General features: G+C 41.0%; 1 protein-coding gene across 5 annotated transcripts in view; it reads right to left on the bottom strand.

The window, feature by feature from the left end:
• gemin2 (gem (nuclear organelle) associated protein 2) overlaps positions 1-6,265 on the bottom strand; it is a 42,194-nt gene extending 35,929 nt beyond the window's left edge. The window contains exons 1-4 of one of the 5 annotated variants that reach the window (XM_067991510.1): positions 6,028-6,265; positions 3,914-4,042; positions 2,958-3,042; positions 675-764 (exon numbers count right to left, since the gene is read on the bottom strand). In XM_067991510.1, coding sequence (XP_067847611.1) covers positions 675-764; positions 2,958-3,042; positions 3,914-4,032 — 294 coding nt within the window. In that variant the 5' untranslated portion in view covers positions 4,033-4,042; positions 6,028-6,265. Of the gene's footprint in view, positions 1-674; positions 765-2,957; positions 3,043-3,913; positions 4,043-5,322; positions 5,404-6,014 lie in introns of those variants that run through there. The other 4 variants (XM_067991509.1, XM_067991507.1, XM_067991511.1 and 1 more) reach the window with 4 other exon arrangements.
• Positions 6,266-19,646: the final 13,381 nt, after the last annotated feature.

Below are 19,646 nucleotides of genomic sequence, written 5' to 3' on the forward strand. Positions count from 1 at the left end.
AACAACTAGTTCAAAATCAGTCATAATTACAGACCAAGATTCTGTACATATAGAGCAAAAATGGGAAAAACTAGTGACGTATACCGAACAGATCTCGGGAACCAGCTGTTCAACTAACAGCACATTATTATGGAGCTTTAACTAGCTTCTATGTGCAGAAAAAAACAATGGTTACGACAATCCACAGAAAAAAAGTACTGAGCTTCGAAGCAGATTGACATCTACACTAAGTAACTCTGATTAGGTCATTCAATTTTAATAGTGTTGCAAATACAACACAATTAAAAAAAGATATATTCTTCAAAGCAGAAGTAATAAACCAGAAAAGCAGTTTTCAAAGGATGTAAAGACATGTTCAGAGTGACTTATGTTCCATTGAAACAGCATATATTACACTCAGTTGGGCCATACTTTATACTAAACACTTCATAATTAGAACTTCATATACAATGCCCTACGATTACAGTATCAGTCATTTTAGTATTAGAATATATTAATTAGAAGTCACGGCAAATCATAGTCAAAAAATACTTCTTGTTATGATATGAACATCTTTAATACAACATTGTCTGCTGGCTGGTAAATTACTGTTGCTTTCCCCTGTAATGTAATTCTGAATGCATTTTCACCACTGAGTTCCTGAATAATTAGTACAAACAAATCAAATATGTTACCTGTCGAAGGGTTGAAAAATTGGCTACTTGCTGCTGCTGCCATCGGATACTGGGAGAAAATCCTGCAGGGGCAGGTTGACAACCTGACAGCTAAAATATATAAGTTGAATTATGATAAATATCTAGAATGTGCAGCAACATGACAGTTTGAAAACATCTGTACTTTAACACTGATGGATGTAACTGAATTTCTGCAGCAACAAAAAAATATGGATAGGATGGGGAGACTGATTTTTCTACATATGAAAAGATAACTATTAATTGCATTTCTATTTTATAATATACTGGAACTATTTTGTGTTGACTTTTCATAAAATATTCAATTACAGAAAAAGACAATGAGAGTGAAGTTGCACTGCGGATCAATTTTTTCAAAAGGGTATATGTCAGACGATGCAAGAAATTAACAAGACTTCTACACAGGACATTTTGAGGAAGTGCTTAGTTTTTCGAATTGCAATCCCCGGTGTATTCTTTAAAAGGTTGAGTTTTGAATTTTTGGGTGGAGTAGGAGGGTATAGAAAAATGTTATGGAAATTTTGATACAATATTACGCCATTTTGGATAAGGTAACTGTGGCTAATCACACAAAATTAATAGATACTATCATGTTGGGCCAGATCTTGTTGGAAAAATAACGGTGTGCTAACGATGTACGCTGTTATTAATGTGAAAATTGGCCAACAAGTTCAGGGGATTACGAGATACGCCCTGAGTTGCGAATTGCCAGAACTTGCTGGCCAATTTACGCCACTCGCTTCGCATAAACAGCATCTCGCCCTTAGCTGCCCTGTAATTTTTAAGAACTTGCTGGATTTGTGCATTAATTGCCCATTAAACTCACCACAAGTACATTTTTAACAACATGATAATTGTTAATGCAATGCCAATAGGAACAGGAGTAGGCCATTCAGCCCCTCGTGCCTGCTCCGCCATTTGATAAGATCATGGATGATCTGTGATCTAACTCCATATACCTGCCTTTGGCCCAGATCCCTCAATATCTTTGATTGCCAAAAAGCTATCTATCTCAGATTTAAATTTAGCAATTGAGGAAGTATCAATCCTCTCTGGCCCAGAAAGCGAACAATTTAAACTGTTCAATTCCATTCCTGCATGTAGTCAATAGTTGTTAGAGATTTTTAAAATGTCAAATTTAAATTACTTTTCCTTTCTGTCCCTTATTCCAATCTTTCTTTCCCTCTCTATCTCTCTTTCTGTACTTGATTTGATTAATTCACCCACCTAGTTCACTATCCTTCTCTGTCTTTCCTCCGTTTCTTTCTTAAGCCTTAAATCTCATTAGTTAAGGAGATAGACTGTTAGTCTTGCCATTCACTAAGGATCCAGATGCCCCGTTGCCCTTGCCACGCCATTATCAGCTCACACTTACAGCGCAAAATTTCTTTGAGCTGAAGGGTGCAGAAAAAAGTCTAACGGCCAGCAAGATCCAGCCCAATATGACACTGCACTCTAAACTTTGCAAAACAAATTTAAGACAAAACATGCATTTTATTCAGCGCAATCCCACAAGTCCATGCGCAAATTGCAAAATAAATTAACTTTAGATTTTAAATATGAACAATGCACAAGCTCAGTTTATTTTTAAAATGTACACTAAGTGGGTAAAATTCTTAACAACATATGCATAACACTGTAAAGAGTACAAAGCGCAACTGAGAATCAAGAAAACATCACACTCGGTTAAACAGTAACACTTTTTGTTGAAGTTCTCAGTAAAACAAACACGCAATATATCATGTCGTTAGAATGTTCCAAATCACTTTACAACTTTTGAAGTGCAATCACTATCATTAAGCAGGCAATTTGCACACAGCAAGGTCCAACAACAAACAGCAAATGAACGAATGACCAGTTCATTTATTTTGATGGTGTTGGTTGAGAGGAATGTCAGCGAGGACATTGAGAAAATTCACTGTTCTTTGAATAGTGCCATTTGAACAGGCCTTGGACTAACATCTCATCCAAAAGATAGCACTTCCACACCTTCAATATTACACTGGAGTGTGTCTAAAAAAAGACATTTCCTAGACAAAATTAAACTAATTTTGTGTTATTTTCTCTTCAAAATATGGGCCTATAATTGCAAAGATGTACAATTTTTCACTGTCAGTTTCATCCTACCACTAATTTCACTGGTATAGGCTGATATTACAGAACCAAAAGCATACAAGAAACAAAATGATTTTAAAAAAAAATAAAAATGATCCTAAAAAAAATGCCTAACAGTTTTCAAGTGATATATCCAATTATTGTACTTACAGAAATGTTCACTGTTTGATTCCTTTTCAACTTTCTTGGGTCAATTTTTGCCACCACTACTTCAGGACATCTTGATGCTTCAATCCTGAGTGCAACAATTAAGATATAACTTCTAAATTACAACCTGTAACCATAAACTTCAAAGAAAGCACATAAAGCGTAACCATAATGTTAATTTTCCTTATTTAGCATTATTCATTTCTGCGTTACAGTTGAATGTCCATTATCTACATTCCAATTGTCCACCAAAATTTTCACAGGACAAAACCTTATATGAAAAATTGAAGAATAATGTTTCTTTTGCTATTTGTATTACACTCATCTTCATTCCTGTATCCAGATTATTGCTGTACCATGCATACAAGGCCAAATGTTGAGGTCTGGCAATTTCTGGAATCCACCTTTGAGGATGGGAAGCTCGGGATTCCCCATCACTATGCTGGATAATAAAAGATTCTACTGTATTCCCAATTTTGATAGGAGTGGTTAATTGGTCAAGGTGCACTATACTGTGCATTATTTAGGCTCACAGGTACTATAAAATTTATGCCAAAACTAAAAACGTTTAACATGAAGCACGGGGCTGTTAAGGGTTGAAAAAGGTTGAAGTTCTATTTAAAACATGACAGGGTAGATTGATTTTTTTTTATGACATTTAACCTTCTAACCTCCCCCCCTTCCAATCTCTATAGCCATGTATCACCTACAACAAAGAAATGTGACCTCCTCCCAGGCTCCACCAATACCACATTAGGTTGATGAATGGTACAAGGCAAGAGCAGTAATCTAAAGAGAGAAAGCAGATACAAGTCTAAACTCTAATGCAGCAGTTACAACTCAAATGCTCCTGCAAGTAATGCGAAACCATCTTTGCTGGTCTTACATTTTGCTTGCTTTGCACCTTGTTATGTCAAATATTTGATTTCAATTCAGTCAATTTATCCACTTTTACTTACTGGACTCTTTTTAAGTATTCTTGGGGTGTTCTGGGTGGCACACTCGGGTCAAAGTCTTCAATGTTATCCCAGTCATCTACAGGCAATAGCCTGGGCATCAGATCTTCATCGAAATTCATTTTTGTCACACTATCACAAAAAGAAAATTAAACTTCAGGATTGTATCAGATTCACCAAATAGTCATAAAATGAAACAGAAAATTCATGCCCTGTGAAAAACATTAAGTGTGGGACCAGAAATTTAGCACTATTGCCTGCACTGAGGAACTTCAGAACAGGCAGTCCACGAAACACCTCATTAGCACTTGCAAAAATAAATTTACAACAATAAAATTCATTTTTTAAATCATGGTGCATTTTTGGATCAGTTGACATTTAAAAAAGTGCCATTGCAAAAATGTATATTATGCATGGTATGATCAAAGTGGTTATGATAGTTAAAGAATCATTACTGCCTGTTCTACAGTACTAAACATTTTTGTGCATATGACTGGATGAATAACCATTAAAAGCATTATGCTTGTTAGGCAATTGATTTGTGATCAAACTCTACTGAAGGTGCTAGTACTATTTCACATAAGTTAGAGGAGGAAACAGGGGCCCGTAAAAGCTGGTAAAAAAAACATATTTTCTGCTTTAAACTCTTGCTTGCTGTGAGTCAGTAAAATTCTTAATGCTTTGTTTACATCAATGATTTTTAGGGACAACTGTGATCATAGCTACAAACAGAAATTAATGCTAGGGATTTCAAACTGGTTAGAAACACCAGTTTGAAAAGTAGCTTTAAAACATTTTTTATGATAAACCAGAGACTCATTTACCTGGTCCCAATATTTGAGGTGAATGTTTAAAGATCCTATGGCACTACCCTCACGTTGTCCATTCACCTACCTTTCCAACATTTATTTATTGTGGACTGGGAAGAGGATGAAGGAGGGCGGGGGGGGGGGGGGGGGGGTGTGGGGAAGAAAGAATAGTTGTAAGTGACTGTGTGTTTGCTGTTATTAACCACAGTCATTGCCCAGGAGAAGAAGGGTGAAGACAGGGCTGGGAGGTGTGTTGGACTGAGATAAAGTAAATTGTTTCTCTGGTCAATCATCTCATTGCTCTTTGTGGACTCTTGCTGTGCACAACATGGCTGCTACATTATCCTATATAAGTCACTGCACCAGAAAAGTAATTTATGTGAAGTGCATCAAGACATTTCTGAGATGTGGTAAGTTACTATGTAAATGCAAATCTTTTTCTCTTTAGGAAATAGGCAAAGGCCCACATGCTGGACATCACTAAGGTTGAAAAGAGAACTAAAAATGGTTAAAAATATTAATCAAACAATGGGAAAACAAATTACACAATAGCAGAGGGTACTTCCATTAAAAAACATGGAATATCACATTTGTGACAATTACCTTGTGGAGATATTTAAACGGGGTGGGGGGGGTAGTCATAGAATCATAGAAATTTACAGCACAGGAGACCATTCAACCCATCGTGTCTGTGCCGGCCAAAGAAGAGCTATCCAGCCTAATCCCACTTTCCAGCTCTTGGTCCATAGCCTTGTGGGTTACGGCACTTCAGGTGCACATCCAAGTACTTTTTAAATGCGATGAGGGTTTCTGCCTCTACCACCCTTTCAGGCAGTGAGTTCCAGACCCCCACCACCCACTGGGTGAAAACATTTCCACTTAACTCCCCTCTAATCCTTCTACCAATTACTTTAAATCTATGCCCCCTGGTTATTACCTCTCTACTAAGGGAAATCGTTCCTTCCTATCCACTCTATCTTGGCCCCTCGTAATTATTTGAACTATCTAGAGGCTCTGTAACATGCTATTTCAGAACACAGGGGCAGTATATTTGTCAGTTGGGAACAGAAAATTGGAAGAAATAGAGTGTGTGGAGGGGGATCAGCGTCTGTAGATTTTCCTCAAATAGAACAGCACTTGAACACTGAACACACTTTGTCCCGTTCCTTCTCGTTATGCCGGTAGATTTCAGTTGCACTCCCCATCAAGTCACATGTGAGTGAAGTACTGGGTCAGGACAGACCACAGTCAATGGAATTCACAATAATATCAGTTTTTCATGATACTCAACCCACGTTTTAATCTAACCTCGGATCCCACACACACGCCGCAGGTACTCACTGAGGCCGAGACTGAGCGCCTCACACCGGAAAGGAGAAACTACGGGCGCAGGGTCACGACCCCAGCGGCTCTGGCGTCACATGACCACCTGCAGCCAGCCGTCGCCGTCGCCACGCAGCGATTTAACGGTTTCCAATGGTAAACCGTCACATAAACGCAGTCCATGGATACACGCAGTGATCCATCTAACCGCTTCCTGAGCGTTCTCGCGATGGCAAAGCCGCCGCCTGCACCGATAATCTCGATGCACAGGTTTAACTACAAAACCCAGGAGGCATTGCGTGTAGTACGCATGCGCAATGGGTGAAGCTGGTAAGAGTTGGCTGCGTGTGGCGATACCGTTATATCCCGGTCAGAATGGAGATAATTTTCTTGTCAATCATATCTGGAGACCGCACCGCTGTAAGTGGCTGAGGTTGATTTTACGCACATAATTTGTATGTAACTAACCTCCACTTACTGAATTTTGTTGGAGAAATCACTGCTTTTATTGGCAGACGTTGCTGTAGTTTCAGTCACGAGTTCTGTTTGCTGTAGTTGGTCGAGCCTATTTTTAAATAGACTCTGTAGACTGCTGTTTAAATAGACTCTGCTGTTTATTGTCAGAGGGCCTGCACGACTCAGTGCTGAGAGCAACCTGAGCTTGGTTATACAGTACTACTGTCTGTTAATATGCATATGCAAAAGACCACCATGAAAAAAATGACAAACTTGGGGTTGAAGGTTGGGACATTTCTTAAATTTTTTTCATATATATATATATAAAAGGGCACTAATATAAAATGTTATATGTTTGGAGACATCACATGTGTTCTCAGTTCTAATTACATTGAGAATTAAGTTACATTGAGTGCAAAGCACAGAAATGAGCCATTCTGCCCAACTGATCTATGCCGGCGTTTATGCTCCACACAAGCCTCCTCCCACCTCTCCATCTACTTCTATCAGCATACCTTTTTATTCCTTTCCCCTTCATGTGCTTATTTAGCTTCCTCTTAAATACATCTAGGAACATAGGAACAGGAGTAGGCCATTCAGCCCCTCGTGCCTGCTCCACCATTTGATAAGATCATGGCTGATCTGTGATCTAACTCCATATACCTGCCTTTGGCCCATAGCCCTTAATACCTTTGATTGCCAAAAAGCTATCTGTCTCAGATTTAAATTTAGCAATTGAAGTATCAATCCTCTCTGGCCCAGAAAGCGAACAATTTAAACTGTTCAATTCCATTCCTGCATGTAGTCAATAGTTGTTAGAGATTTTAAAAATGTCAAGGCCATTATGTCCTTCCGAAGGTGCGATGCCCAGAACTGCTCGCAGTACTTCAGGTGCAGTCTAACCAGGGTTTTGTATAGCTGCAGCATAACTTCTGCTCCCTTGTACTCTAGTCCTCTAGATATAAAGGCCAGCATTCCATTAGCCTTATTGATTATTTTCTGCACCTGTTCATGACACTTCAATGATCTATGTACCTGAACCCCTAAGTCCCTTTGGACAGCCACTGTTTTTAACTTTTTACTGTTTAGAAAGTACCTTGTTCTATCCTTTTTTGATCCAAAGTGGATGACCTCACATTTGTCTACATTGAATTCCATTTGCCACAGTTTTGCCCATTCACCCAATCTATCAATATCACTTTGTAATTTTATGTTTCCATCTACACTGCTTACAATGCCACCAATTTTTGTGTCATCGGCAAACTTAGATATGAGACTTTCTATGCCTTCATCTAAGTTGTTAATAAATATTGTGAATAATTGAGCCCCCAAGACAGATCCCTGAGGGACTCCACTAGTCACATCCTGCCAATGTGAGTACTTACCCATTATCCCTACTCTTTGTCGCCTTTCGCTCAGCCAACTTCCTAACCAAGTCTGTACTTTTCCCTCAATTCCATGGGCTTCTATCTTAGCTAACAGTCTCTTATGTGGGACCTTATCAAATGCCTTCTGGCAGTCCATATAAATAAAATCCATTGACATTCCCCTGTCCACTACTTTAGTCACCTCTTCAAAAAATTCAATCAGGTTTGTCAGGCACGACCTACCTTTCACAAATCCATGCTGGCTCTCTCTGATTAACTGAAAATTCTCGGTGTTCAGTCACCCTATCCTTAATTATAGACTCCAGCATTTTCCCCACAACAGATGTTAGGCTAACTGGTCTATAATTCCCTGGTTTCCCTCTCTCGTCTTTCTTAAAAAGCGGAGTGACATGTGCAATTTTCCAATCTAGAGGGACAGTTCCTGAATCTAGAGAACTTTGAAAGATTATAGTTAGGGCATCTGCAATGTGCTCACCTACTTATAGCAAATAGCATCTATGCTATTTGCCTCAACTACTCCTTGGGTAAAGTTTCTCCTGAATTCTCTACTGGATTTATTAGTGGCAATCTTATATTTATGACCTCTAGTTTTGGACTCCCCTACAGGTGGAAACATTTTCTCTACATTTACCTTATCGAACCCTTTCATTATCTTAAAGACCTCTATCAGGTCATCCCTCAGCCTTCTCTTTTCCAAAGAAAAGAGCCCCAGCCTGTTTAGTCTTTCCTGCTAAGTATGTCCTCTCAGTTCTGGTAACATCCTTGTGAATCTTTTTTGCACCTTCTCTAGCGCCTCTATATCTTTTTTTATAATATGGAGACCAGAACTGTGCACAGTACTCCAAGTGTGGTCTAACCAAGGTTCTATACAAGTTTAACATAACGTCTCTGCTTTTCAATTTCATCCATCTGGAAATGAACCGCAGTGCTTGGTTTGCCTTCTTTATGGCCTTATTAACCTGCGTTGCTACTTTTGGTGATTTGTGCATCTGTGTTCCGAGATCCCTTTGCTCATGCACCTCAATTAGACTCTTATTATCCAAGCAATATGTGGCCTCCTTATTCTTCCTACCAAAATGCATCAACTCACACTTATCTGTATTGAAATTTATTTGCCAATTAGACGCCGATTCTGCAAGTTTATTAATATCTTCTTGCATTTTAACACATTCTTCCTTTGTTGTAACTGCACCCCCCCCCCCCAATTTCGTGTCGTCCACAAATTTTGAAATTGTACTTCCGATTCCTGAGTCCAAATTGTTGATGTAAATTGTGAACAACAGTGGTCCCAGCACCGATCCTTGTGGAACACCACTTCCCAACTTTTGCCAGTCTGAGTAACTACCCTTAACCCTTACTCTCTGTTTTCTGTTTTCTGTTTTGTGGCCAGCTTGCTATCCATTCTGCTACTTGTCCCCTGACTCCACATGACCTTAGTCATGAGTCTACAATGCGGTACCTTATCGAAGGCCTTTTGAAAATCCAAATATATTACATCTACTACATTACCCTTGTCTACTCTTTCTGTTACTTCTTCAAAGAATTCAGTAAAGTTGGTGAAGCATGACTTTTCCTTCTGAAATCCGTGCTGACTACTTTTTATTATATTTTCGTTTTCTAGGTGTCTTTCTATGACATCTTTGAGTAAAGATTCCATTATCTTCCTACCACTGATAAGCTAACAGAACAAGTCCAGGGAACTATAGATCAATCTCCCTTTTTAAATATAGGAATAACATTAACTGTCTGTCAGTCTTCAGGCACTATTCCTCTTTCTAATATTTTTATATATACATAATAGTGCATCTGCTATCTCCTTCCTAACTTCTCTTAATAGGCACTGATGCAATCCATCTGGACCAGGAGTTTGATTAGTTTATCAATCATCTCCCTCCTTTCTACCTTCAATGTCTTTATGCCTTTTTTCATCTCCTTTTCTAATGTCATTAGTCTCCCTGGTCAATTTTGAGGCAAAGTAATTATTCAGTATTTCTGCCATCTCGCTGTGGATTTATCTTGTGCATCTCTTATTGGCCCTATCCTGATTTTTCTCTTGTTATTTATGTGTTTATGGAATACTTGACTTTTTTTATATTCCTTGATAATTTAGTTTCGTAGTTCCTCTTTGCTTTCCTAATTATTTTTTCCATGTGTGATTTTAAAATATTACAATAAATTAATTAGTTGCTGGAGGAAAGTGGGCTTTGCACTGTCTCAACATACGAACATATGAAAAATGATGGCGAGAAAAGACCATTTTCTGTCCTTCGGTTGTCCCATACAGTTGTGATGCCTAGTGCATACATTCCCCACCCCACCCATGTGATCTCCTGGGAGACAACAACTTGCATTTATATAGTGTCTTTAATGTAGTAAAACGTCCAGAGCGCTTCATAGGAGCATTATCAAACAAAATTTGATACCGAGCCACAAAAGGAGCTACTAGGACAGGTAACCAAAAATTTGGCCAAAGAAGTAGGTTGTAAAGAGCATCTTAAGGGAGGAGAGAGAGGTACAGAGGTGGAGAGGTTTAGGTGGGGGAATACCAGAGCTTAGGGCCTAGGCAGTTGAAGGGACGGTCGACAATGGTGGAGCGATGAACATCACGGATGGGCAAGAGGCCAGAATTGAAGGAGCGCAGAGATCTTGGAGGGTTGTAGGGCTAGAGGTGCTTACAGAGATAGGGAGGGCAAGGCCATGGAGGGATTTGAAAACAGGAATGAGAATTTTAAAACTGAGGCATTGCCGAACCAGGAGTGTAGGTCAGCGAGCACAGGAGTGATGGATGAACAGGACTTGGTGTGACTTAGGATATCGGCTGCAGAGTTTTGAATGAGCTCAAGTTTACGGAGTGTGCAAGGTCGGAGGTCAGCCAGGAGAGCATTGGAATAGTTGAATCTAGAGGTAATGAAGGCATGGATGAGAGTTTCAGCAGCAGATGTGCAGGGGCAGACACAGGCGATTGTTATGGAGGTGAAAGTAGGCGGTCTGGGTGATGGAGCGGATATGGGGTCGGAAGCTCATCTTAGGCTCAGACAAAAAAACAATTAAAAACCCAGGCTAATTTAGGGGGGAAAAGTCTGGAAAATTACTCTCCGACTCCCTTAGGCGATCAAAACTAGTCCAAGAGACTACCCTGGCCCTGATCAATGTTATGAGGTGATCTCTGCCCCAGCCAGAAACAAGTTTAGCTGTCACTTGAAGGAATTCAGCGAATCAGCATTCATCACACGAGCCGGCAACCTGTTCTTTTCCCAGAGAATAGTGGACCTAAAGAAGTACCTCCTAGCATCTAACCTAGTTCTGCCCTTACATAACTTATAAGATTTACCCCAGGTCCTCCCTAACCTGTTCAGTTGAAACGATTGATCTAGACAAAACACAATCTCGTCCCGCCATCATCTAATAAAACTCAATCAAATCACCCCTAAGTCTACGTTTCTCTAAAGTACAGGGACCCAGCTCGTTGAGCCTATCGAAGTAACTAAGATGCTTTAGACTGGGAATTAATCTTGTGGTCCTCCTCTGCACCCTTTCCAAAGCTTCAAATATCACCCACCATGTGAGACCACCAAAACTGATCACAATATTCTAACTGAGCCCTAACCAAGGTCTTGTACAAGGACAAAATAGTATGTTTAGTTTTATAGTGAATTGTCCTGTAAATACACCCTAGAACCCTATTAAGTTTAGCTATAGCTTCATGGCATTGGTCATGAACCTTGAGAAATTGATGCACTTTTAACACTCCGATCTCTTTCTTTCTCCACTGGCTGTAGATCCTTCCCCTGAAGGAATCTATGTATGTTCAGCACTTGACCTGCCCACAAGCATAACGCTGCACGTTTCTACGTTAAATGTTATTTACCAGTCACGTGCCCAATCCCCCAGCACATCTAGATCTGCTTGTAGTAGTCGAGCATCCTCTACAGTCTAAATGTCAAGAGAATCCATTCCTTGTGTGAATTACACTAACTATGATGGATACACATGAATACATCTTAAAATATAACTTATTTTTAATAAAAGCACATTCACTACTTTTAAAAATTAGAGACAGTTTCAGCAGAAATTTAGTCATTTGCATAAAATATAATTCGTTTGTGCACATGGGACATTATTGCCCGCTGCACAAACACCGCCATTTGTTATCTTCAGACCATGAACAGTCGGTAGAGAGTAAGAACGGAAGAAAATGCCATCAATGTAAAATGCTTCATTTGTATCAATTCTCAAAGCACTTGTTGGTGATTTTACTGTGGCAATCCTATACATTTCCCTTTAATTCAGAGGAGTGTGTTAAAGCAAAAATGCTTTAATTGCTCTTCAGAATTTAATGGATCAATCAGAATTGTCAAATAGCTCAAAGAGCATTCCCTTCTCACAAAATTGCATCCTCAACTGTTGCCATGTTTCTCATTCATAGGTGTTGTTACTTTGACATAGGCCTTTCTTTCCTGTTGTGAAAAATCTTGTTGCTCCCAGACAATTATTCACCCTATTTCCACCCACATGCTTCCTCGTACACTACTTTGTAGTGATTGTAAATGATTTAAACATTTGAGCTCTAATATTGTTCTCTATCTTGTCACAAAATTCAAAATTTTAAATATTTCAACATATTTCGGTCAAAGAGGTTGACTGACGGCTTTATTGCACAAACCACGTGCTAACTTATGTGCTTACAATTATGTTGTAGCTTTCAAACTCACTTTTTTACAGCGAACAAAAAATTTTGAGAACATACAAACATGTGAAAATGACATATAGGAAAAGACCATCGGGTCCATCAAGCTTGCCCCACACAGTTGTGATGCCTAAAGTATCATAATTAGATTCTCCCTATTCACCTAATCTCCTGGGAGAGGCAATAAAAACAGATATAAACCCAAGCCAATTGGGGGAAATAAATCTGGAAAATTTCTCTCCAACCTAAGGCAAAAAAACTAGTCCAGAAGGCCACATTGACCATGCTTATATTACCTGGTATTTCACCTACCATTTTTATAAGATGTGATCTCCGCCCCAGCCAGGAACTGGTCCAGCTCTCTTTTGAAGATATGCAGAGAGGCAGCATTCACCGCACAAGCCAGCAACTTGTTCCATAGGTCTGTGATCCTCTGGGAAAAGAAGAACCGCCTAAGAGCGAACCTAGCCCAACCCTTGTGTAACTTATACACGTGACCCCTGGTCCCCCCCCCCCCGCCCAATCTATCAGTAGAAACACAATCTAGTCCTTCAACTATTTTATATACCTTCGTCAAATCACCCAAAAGTCTACACGTCTCTAAAGTGAATAGAAACAGCGTTTTTAAGTCTATCTGAGTGAGTAAGGTTGTTTAAGCTAGGAATCATTTTTGTGGTCCTCCTCTGAGCCTTTTCCAAAACCACCCACCATATGAGGGGACCAAAACTGGATGCAATATTCTAAATGTGGTCTAACCAAGGTCATGTTTAAGGATAAGATGTGTGCTTTGTTTTATATTGAATAGTCCTCTTAATATAACCTACTACCCTATTTGCTTTGGCTACGACTTCTCGGCATTGGTCATGAATCTTTAGATAATTTTGAACGCTAACGCCAAGATCCTTTTTTTCTCTCAATCGATTTCAGTTCTGTTCCATGTAAGGTGTAAAGATACCTGGTGTTGGTTCTGCCCACATGAGTAACACTGCACCTATCTAGGTTAAATACCATTCACCAGAGTTTGGCCCATTCTCCCAGCGCATCTAAATATACGTGGAGATATTTGTTCTCCTCCACAGTCCTAAAACCTGCACAAATTTTCGAATCATCCGTGATCTTGTGGACCATTCCCCCAACAACTTTATCCAGGTCATTTATGAAGATCGTAAAAAGCAATGTCCCTAACACCGATCCCTGTGGGACACCACTGGTAACTGGTCTCCAAAGAGATCCACAGCCCTTAATAGCAAGTTTCTGTCTATGGGAATGCAGCCAATTCTTGATCCATTGTAGCAACTAATTCCACAAGATTCTGTCCAGTGAAGTAATTTGGCAAAAACAAACATTTTTAAAACCTAGGTTGACTGATTTATTTTATAGTTTTGAGTTGCTACTGCAAAAGGTCAATACAAAGATACATTTTATGAGTACATTTTTTTTGTGTTTGCTCGTTAGTGGAGAGAAAATCGTTTTGCTGTTTAAGTTTTGGGGCTGATGCAAACAAATCTGTGCTCATATACTGTATCAGGGATGTCGTGATTTAGGGCAGGGAGGATCACAACAAGTTGCAAAATAAATCTTACTTATCTATAGTTAGAGTAATATTTTGCAATTACAATATTTTTTTTATTCGTTCATGGGATGTGTGCGTCGCTGGCGAGGCCGGCATTTATTGCCCATCCCTAATTGCCCTTGAGAAGGTGGTGGTGAGCCGCCTTCTTGAACCGCTGCAGTCCGCGTGGTGAAGGTTCTCCCACAGTGCTGTTAGGAAGGGAGTTCCAGGATTTTGACCCAGCGACGATGAAGGAACGGCGATATATTTCCAAGTCAGGATGGTGTGTGACTTGGAGGGGAACGTGCAGGTGGTGTTGTTCCCATGTGCTTGCTGCTCTTGTCCTTCTAGGTGGTAGAGGTCGCGGGTTTGGGAGGTGCTGTTGAAGAAGCCTTGGCGAGTTGCTGCAGTGCATCCTGTGGATGGTACACACTGCAGCCACAGTGCGCCAGTGGTGAAGGGAGTGAATGTTTAGGGTGGTGGATGGGGTGCCAATCAAGCGGGCTGCTTTGTCCTGGATGGTGTCGAGCTTCTTGAGTGTTGTTGGAGCTGCACTCATCCAGGCAAGTGGAGAGTATTCCATCACACTCCTGACTTGTGCCTTGTAGATGGTGGAAAGGCTTTGGGGAGTCAGGAGGTGAGTCACTCGCCACAGAATACCCAACCTCTGACCTGCTCTTGTAGCCAGAGTATTTATATGGCTGGTCCAGTTAAGTTTCTGGTCAATGGTGACCCCCAGGATGTTGATGGTGGGGGATTCGGCGATGGTACTGCCGTTGAATGTCAAGGGGAGGTGGTTAGACCCTCTCTTGTTGGAGATGGTCATTGCCTGGCACTTGTCTGGCGCGAATGTTGCTTGCCACTTATGAGCCCAAGCCTGGATGTTGTCCAGGTCTTGCTGCATGCGGGCACGGACTGCTTCGTTATCTGAGGGGTTGCGAATGGAACTGAACACTGTGCAATCATCAGCGAACATCCCCATTTCTGACCTTATGATAGAGGGAAGGTCATTGATGAAGCAGCTGAAGATGGTTGGGCCAAGGACACTGCCCTGAGGAACTCCTGCAGCAATGCCCTGGGGCTGAGATGATTGGCCTCCAACAACCACTACCATCTTTCTTTGTGCTAGGTATGACTCCAGCCACTGGAGAGTTTTCTCCCTGATTCCCATTGACTTCAATTTTACTAGGTCTCCTTGGTGCCACACTCGGTCAAACGCTGCCTTGATGTCAAGGGCAGTCACTCTCTCCTCACCTCTGGAATTCAGCTCTTTTGTCCATGTTTGGACCAAGGCTGTAATGAGGTCTGGTGCCGAGTGGTCCTGGCAGAACCCAAACTGAGCATCGGTGAGCAGGTTATTGGTGAGTAAGTGCCGCTTGATAGCACTGTCGACGACACCTTCCATCACTTTGCTGATGATTGAGACTGATGGTGCGGTAATTGGCTGGATTGGATTTGTCCTGCTTTTTGTGGACAGGACATACCTGGGCAATTTTCCACATTGTCGGGTAGATGCCAGTGTTGTAGCTGTACTGGAACAGCTTGGCTAGAGGCACAGCTAGTTCTGGAACACAAGTCTTCAGCACTGCAGCCGGGATGTTGTCGGGGCCCATAGCCTTTGTTGTATCCAGTGCACTCAGCTGTTTCTTGATATCACGTGGAGTGAATCGAATTGGCTGAAGACTGGCTTCTGTGATGGTGGGAATATCGGGAGGAGGCCGAGATGGATCATCTACTCGGCATTTCTGGCTGAAGATGGTTACAAACGCTTCAGCCTTGTCTTTTGCACTCGCGTGCTGGGCTCCGCCGTCATTGAGGATGGGGATGTTTGCAGAGCCTCCGCCTCCCGTTAGTTGTTTAATTGTCCACCACCATTCACAACTGGATGTGGCAGGACTGCAGAGCTTTGATCTGATCCGTTGGTTGTGGGATTGCTTAGCTCTGGCTATAGCATGTTGCTTCCGCTGTTTAGCATGCATGTAGTCCTGAGTTGCAGCTTCACCGGGTTGGCATCTCATTTTTAGGTACACCTGGTGCTGCTCCTGGCTTGCTCTTCTACACTCCTCATTGAACCAGGGTTGATCCCCTGGCTTGTTGGTAATGGCAGAGTGAGGAATATAGAAGTTTACAACATGGAAACAGGCCCTTCGGCCCAACATGTCCATGTCGCCCAGTTTATACCACTACGCTAGTCCCAATTGCCTGCACTTGGCCCATATCCCTCTATACCCATCTTACCCATGTAACTGTCCAAATGCTTTTTAAAAGACAAAATTGTACCCGCCTCTACTACTGCCTCTGGCAGCTTGTTCCAGACACTCACCACCCTTTGAGTGAAAAAATTGCCCCTCTGGACCCTTTTGTATCTCTCCCCTCTCACCTTAAATCTATGCCCCCTCGTTAAAGACTCCCCTACCTTTGGGAAAAGATTTTGACTATCTACCTTATCTATGCCCCTCATTATTTTATAGACTTCTATAAGATCACCCCGAAACCTCCTGCTCTCCAGGGAAAAAAGTCTCAGTCTATCCAACCTCTCCCTATAAGTCAAACCATCAAGTCCCGGTAGCATCCTAGTAAATCTTTTCTGCACTCTTACTAGTTTAATAATATCCTTTCTATAATAGGGTGACCAGAACTGTACACAATGCCGGGCCATGAGGTTACAGATTGTGCTGGAATACAATTCTGCTGCTGCTGATGGCCCACAGCGCCTCATGGATGCCCAGTTTTGAGCTGCTAGATCTGTTCTGAATCTGTCCCATTTAGCACGGTGGTAGTGCCACACAACACGTTGGATGGTGTCCTCAGTGTGAAGACGGGACTTCGTCTCCACGAGGACTGTGCGGTGGTCACTCCTACTAATACTGTCATGGACAGATGCATTTGCGACAGGTAGGTTGGTGAGGACGAAGTCAAGTAAGTTTTTCCCTCGTGTTGGTTCGCTCGCCACCTGCCGCAGGCCCAGTCCTTCAGGACTCGGCCAGCTCGGTCAGTAATGGTGCTACCAAGCCACTCTTGGTGATGGACATTGAAGTCCCCCACCCAGAGTACATTCTGTGCCCTTGCTACCCTCAGTGCTTCCTCCAAGTGGTGTTCAACATGGAGGAGGACTGATTCATTAGCTGAGGGAGGGCGGTAGGTGGTAATCAGCAGGAGGTTTCCTTGCCCATGTTTGACCTGATGCCATGAGATTTCATGGGGTCCAGAGTTAATGTTGAGGACTCCCACGGCTACTCCCTCCTGACTGTATATCACTGTACCGCCACCTTTGGTCGGTCTGTCCTGCCGGTGGGACAGGACATACCCAGGGATGGTGATGGAAGAGTCTGGGATGAATGTTGTAATATTTTTACAACATAAGATCATCAGAAATATCTTATACATTCTGGGAGGGAAATTTGTCTGGGCCCGCCTGGATTCGGCACTGCGTAAGTAGCGCGCATCCTAACCTGGGGGCCCAAAATTAGGCCTCATTAACATTTTTTGTGCAATCTGCCTGTCGCGCCTCCACAGACAGCGCGCGCATTGACTAAGGGGGAAGGTTGGATCAGGAAATTGGGGGTGGGGCGGGGCAACTGCAATGACTGTGGAGTTGGGGGATATTGTCGCTGCCCAATATCTGTGAGAGGGCCTAAAACAGGCCCCTTATTTACATATTTAAGGGACCTAATGCCTGCTTTAAATGGCCGTCAGGCACGCCTGAGAAGTGGCCTGCCCCAATTTCGATGGTCCTTGAAATTGGGCCTTGTGCCTGCTTTACATCCGTAAAATGGGTGAAATTAGCTCCAAATTCTAACCCTCTGACGTACAAAATGAAAAATACAACCAATGAATTATAGACATGTCAGAATTCAAATTAAATTAATAAATTGTGCTTTGGTCTTACAGGATAGGACATCATCAAAGGCTGTGTGAAAGTCATAGTTCAGGTGGTGCACGGCATACAGGAAAACCTCAACGGAAGAGTGACAGTGGGCAGACAACTGCAGCAGAACATGATTGTAAGGTCTGGTTAAGACAACAGACTACATGATAATGGAATTACTATTTCCTGATTCAAGCCCCATGGATTATTATGCTCTGCATTTTTATTTTATTTTTGTTTAAAATGGTTTTGTATCCTTTCAAATTAAATTAGCATGTTGAAAGAATACATTTCCAGATGTTATATACAAGTTGGACCAATCTATTTTGATGTGCTGAGAAACACAATTTCATTGCACTTCAGCTGAATTAGGTAGTTATTCTTGAGCTAAAGTTTACAAATTAGCACTCCCAGTAGAGAGCTTTATGCATTAATTTTAATGGATGGAAAATAATGCAGAGCATGCTGACCAGTGCAGCTGAATTTCAAATATGTGCTGCCATCCTGCAAAGCTCTGTTGCTGGAGTACTAATTCATAAAATCTCCCCCATATATTATGGAAATTTTTCTAAATTGCCAATTTTACAAATTGAGTAGCCTGAATTCCAAACTAAGCAGCTATATTTTTCATTTTATTTATTTCTAATGTGAAAAGTAACTGCTTAATTAGCAAGATGGGCAGTTTACTGAACTGTGCATGACATAGCTTTACATTGGAAGCTTCACAAGAAGGATAAAATTATTTTACAAATGATTTCTCACAACTTCATAGAATCTATTCATAATAAATAATAAAGCTATTAGAGTATTTTTCAGTACTATGAAGAAATGGAATCTCAAAAGTAGTGTTTATTTATATTTTGTTACATGTTAGCATTTGATTGTTTTTGAAAAAGCTCCTAAAATACAATTCAAATGTTTTATCTTTAACAATAATTTTAAATATGTACAATGAATTTTCATAAAGGTTATTAATCTTTCTTTGTGAATGTATCAGTAGGGTTATAAATTTTTCTGAATCCTGATTAAGATATAACAAACTTGCCAGGGAACATTATATCTGAATCAGGATTTCTATAGTGCAGCTAAAAATAGTCAATTGGAAAATCTTTGCACTGCAACCTCTTCAATCATTCATTCAGTGATCCAATCTTAAAAGAAAATATAACAACAGCCTACATTTTACAGAAGTAATTAGATTTCTAAAATGTGCTGTCTATAGCTGAAATTCAGTAGCTGATTGAACATATTTCATGTGCTGAGGATTAAAAATCAAATAATTGGACAACCTGTTTAAATCAGGATTTCCATAACCTGTACGAATAACTAATTGGCAAAACTTTGTAGCATAGCCCATGGAACTTCAACTTAATCAAAAGTGACACTTAACTAAACGATCTATTGTATGCAAGTGAGGTTGGACTTCTAAAATGAGTTGCTGTGCTTACATGGAATTTGGCTGTGGACTGACTGCATTTGACCGAGTGTGGCATCAAGGAGCCCTAGTAAAATTGAAGTCAGTGGGAATCGGGGGAAACTCTCCAGTGGCACAAAGGAAGATGGTAGTGGTTGTTGGAGGCCAATCATCTCAGCTCCAGGACATCGCTGCAGGTGTTTCTTAGGGCAGTGTCCTAGGCCCAACCATCTTCAGCT

The sequence above is a fragment of the Heptranchias perlo genome, chromosome 10 (assembly GCF_035084215.1).
Source record: "Heptranchias perlo isolate sHepPer1 chromosome 10, sHepPer1.hap1, whole genome shotgun sequence".
Lineage (NCBI taxonomy): Eukaryota > Metazoa > Chordata > Chondrichthyes > Hexanchiformes > Hexanchidae > Heptranchias > Heptranchias perlo.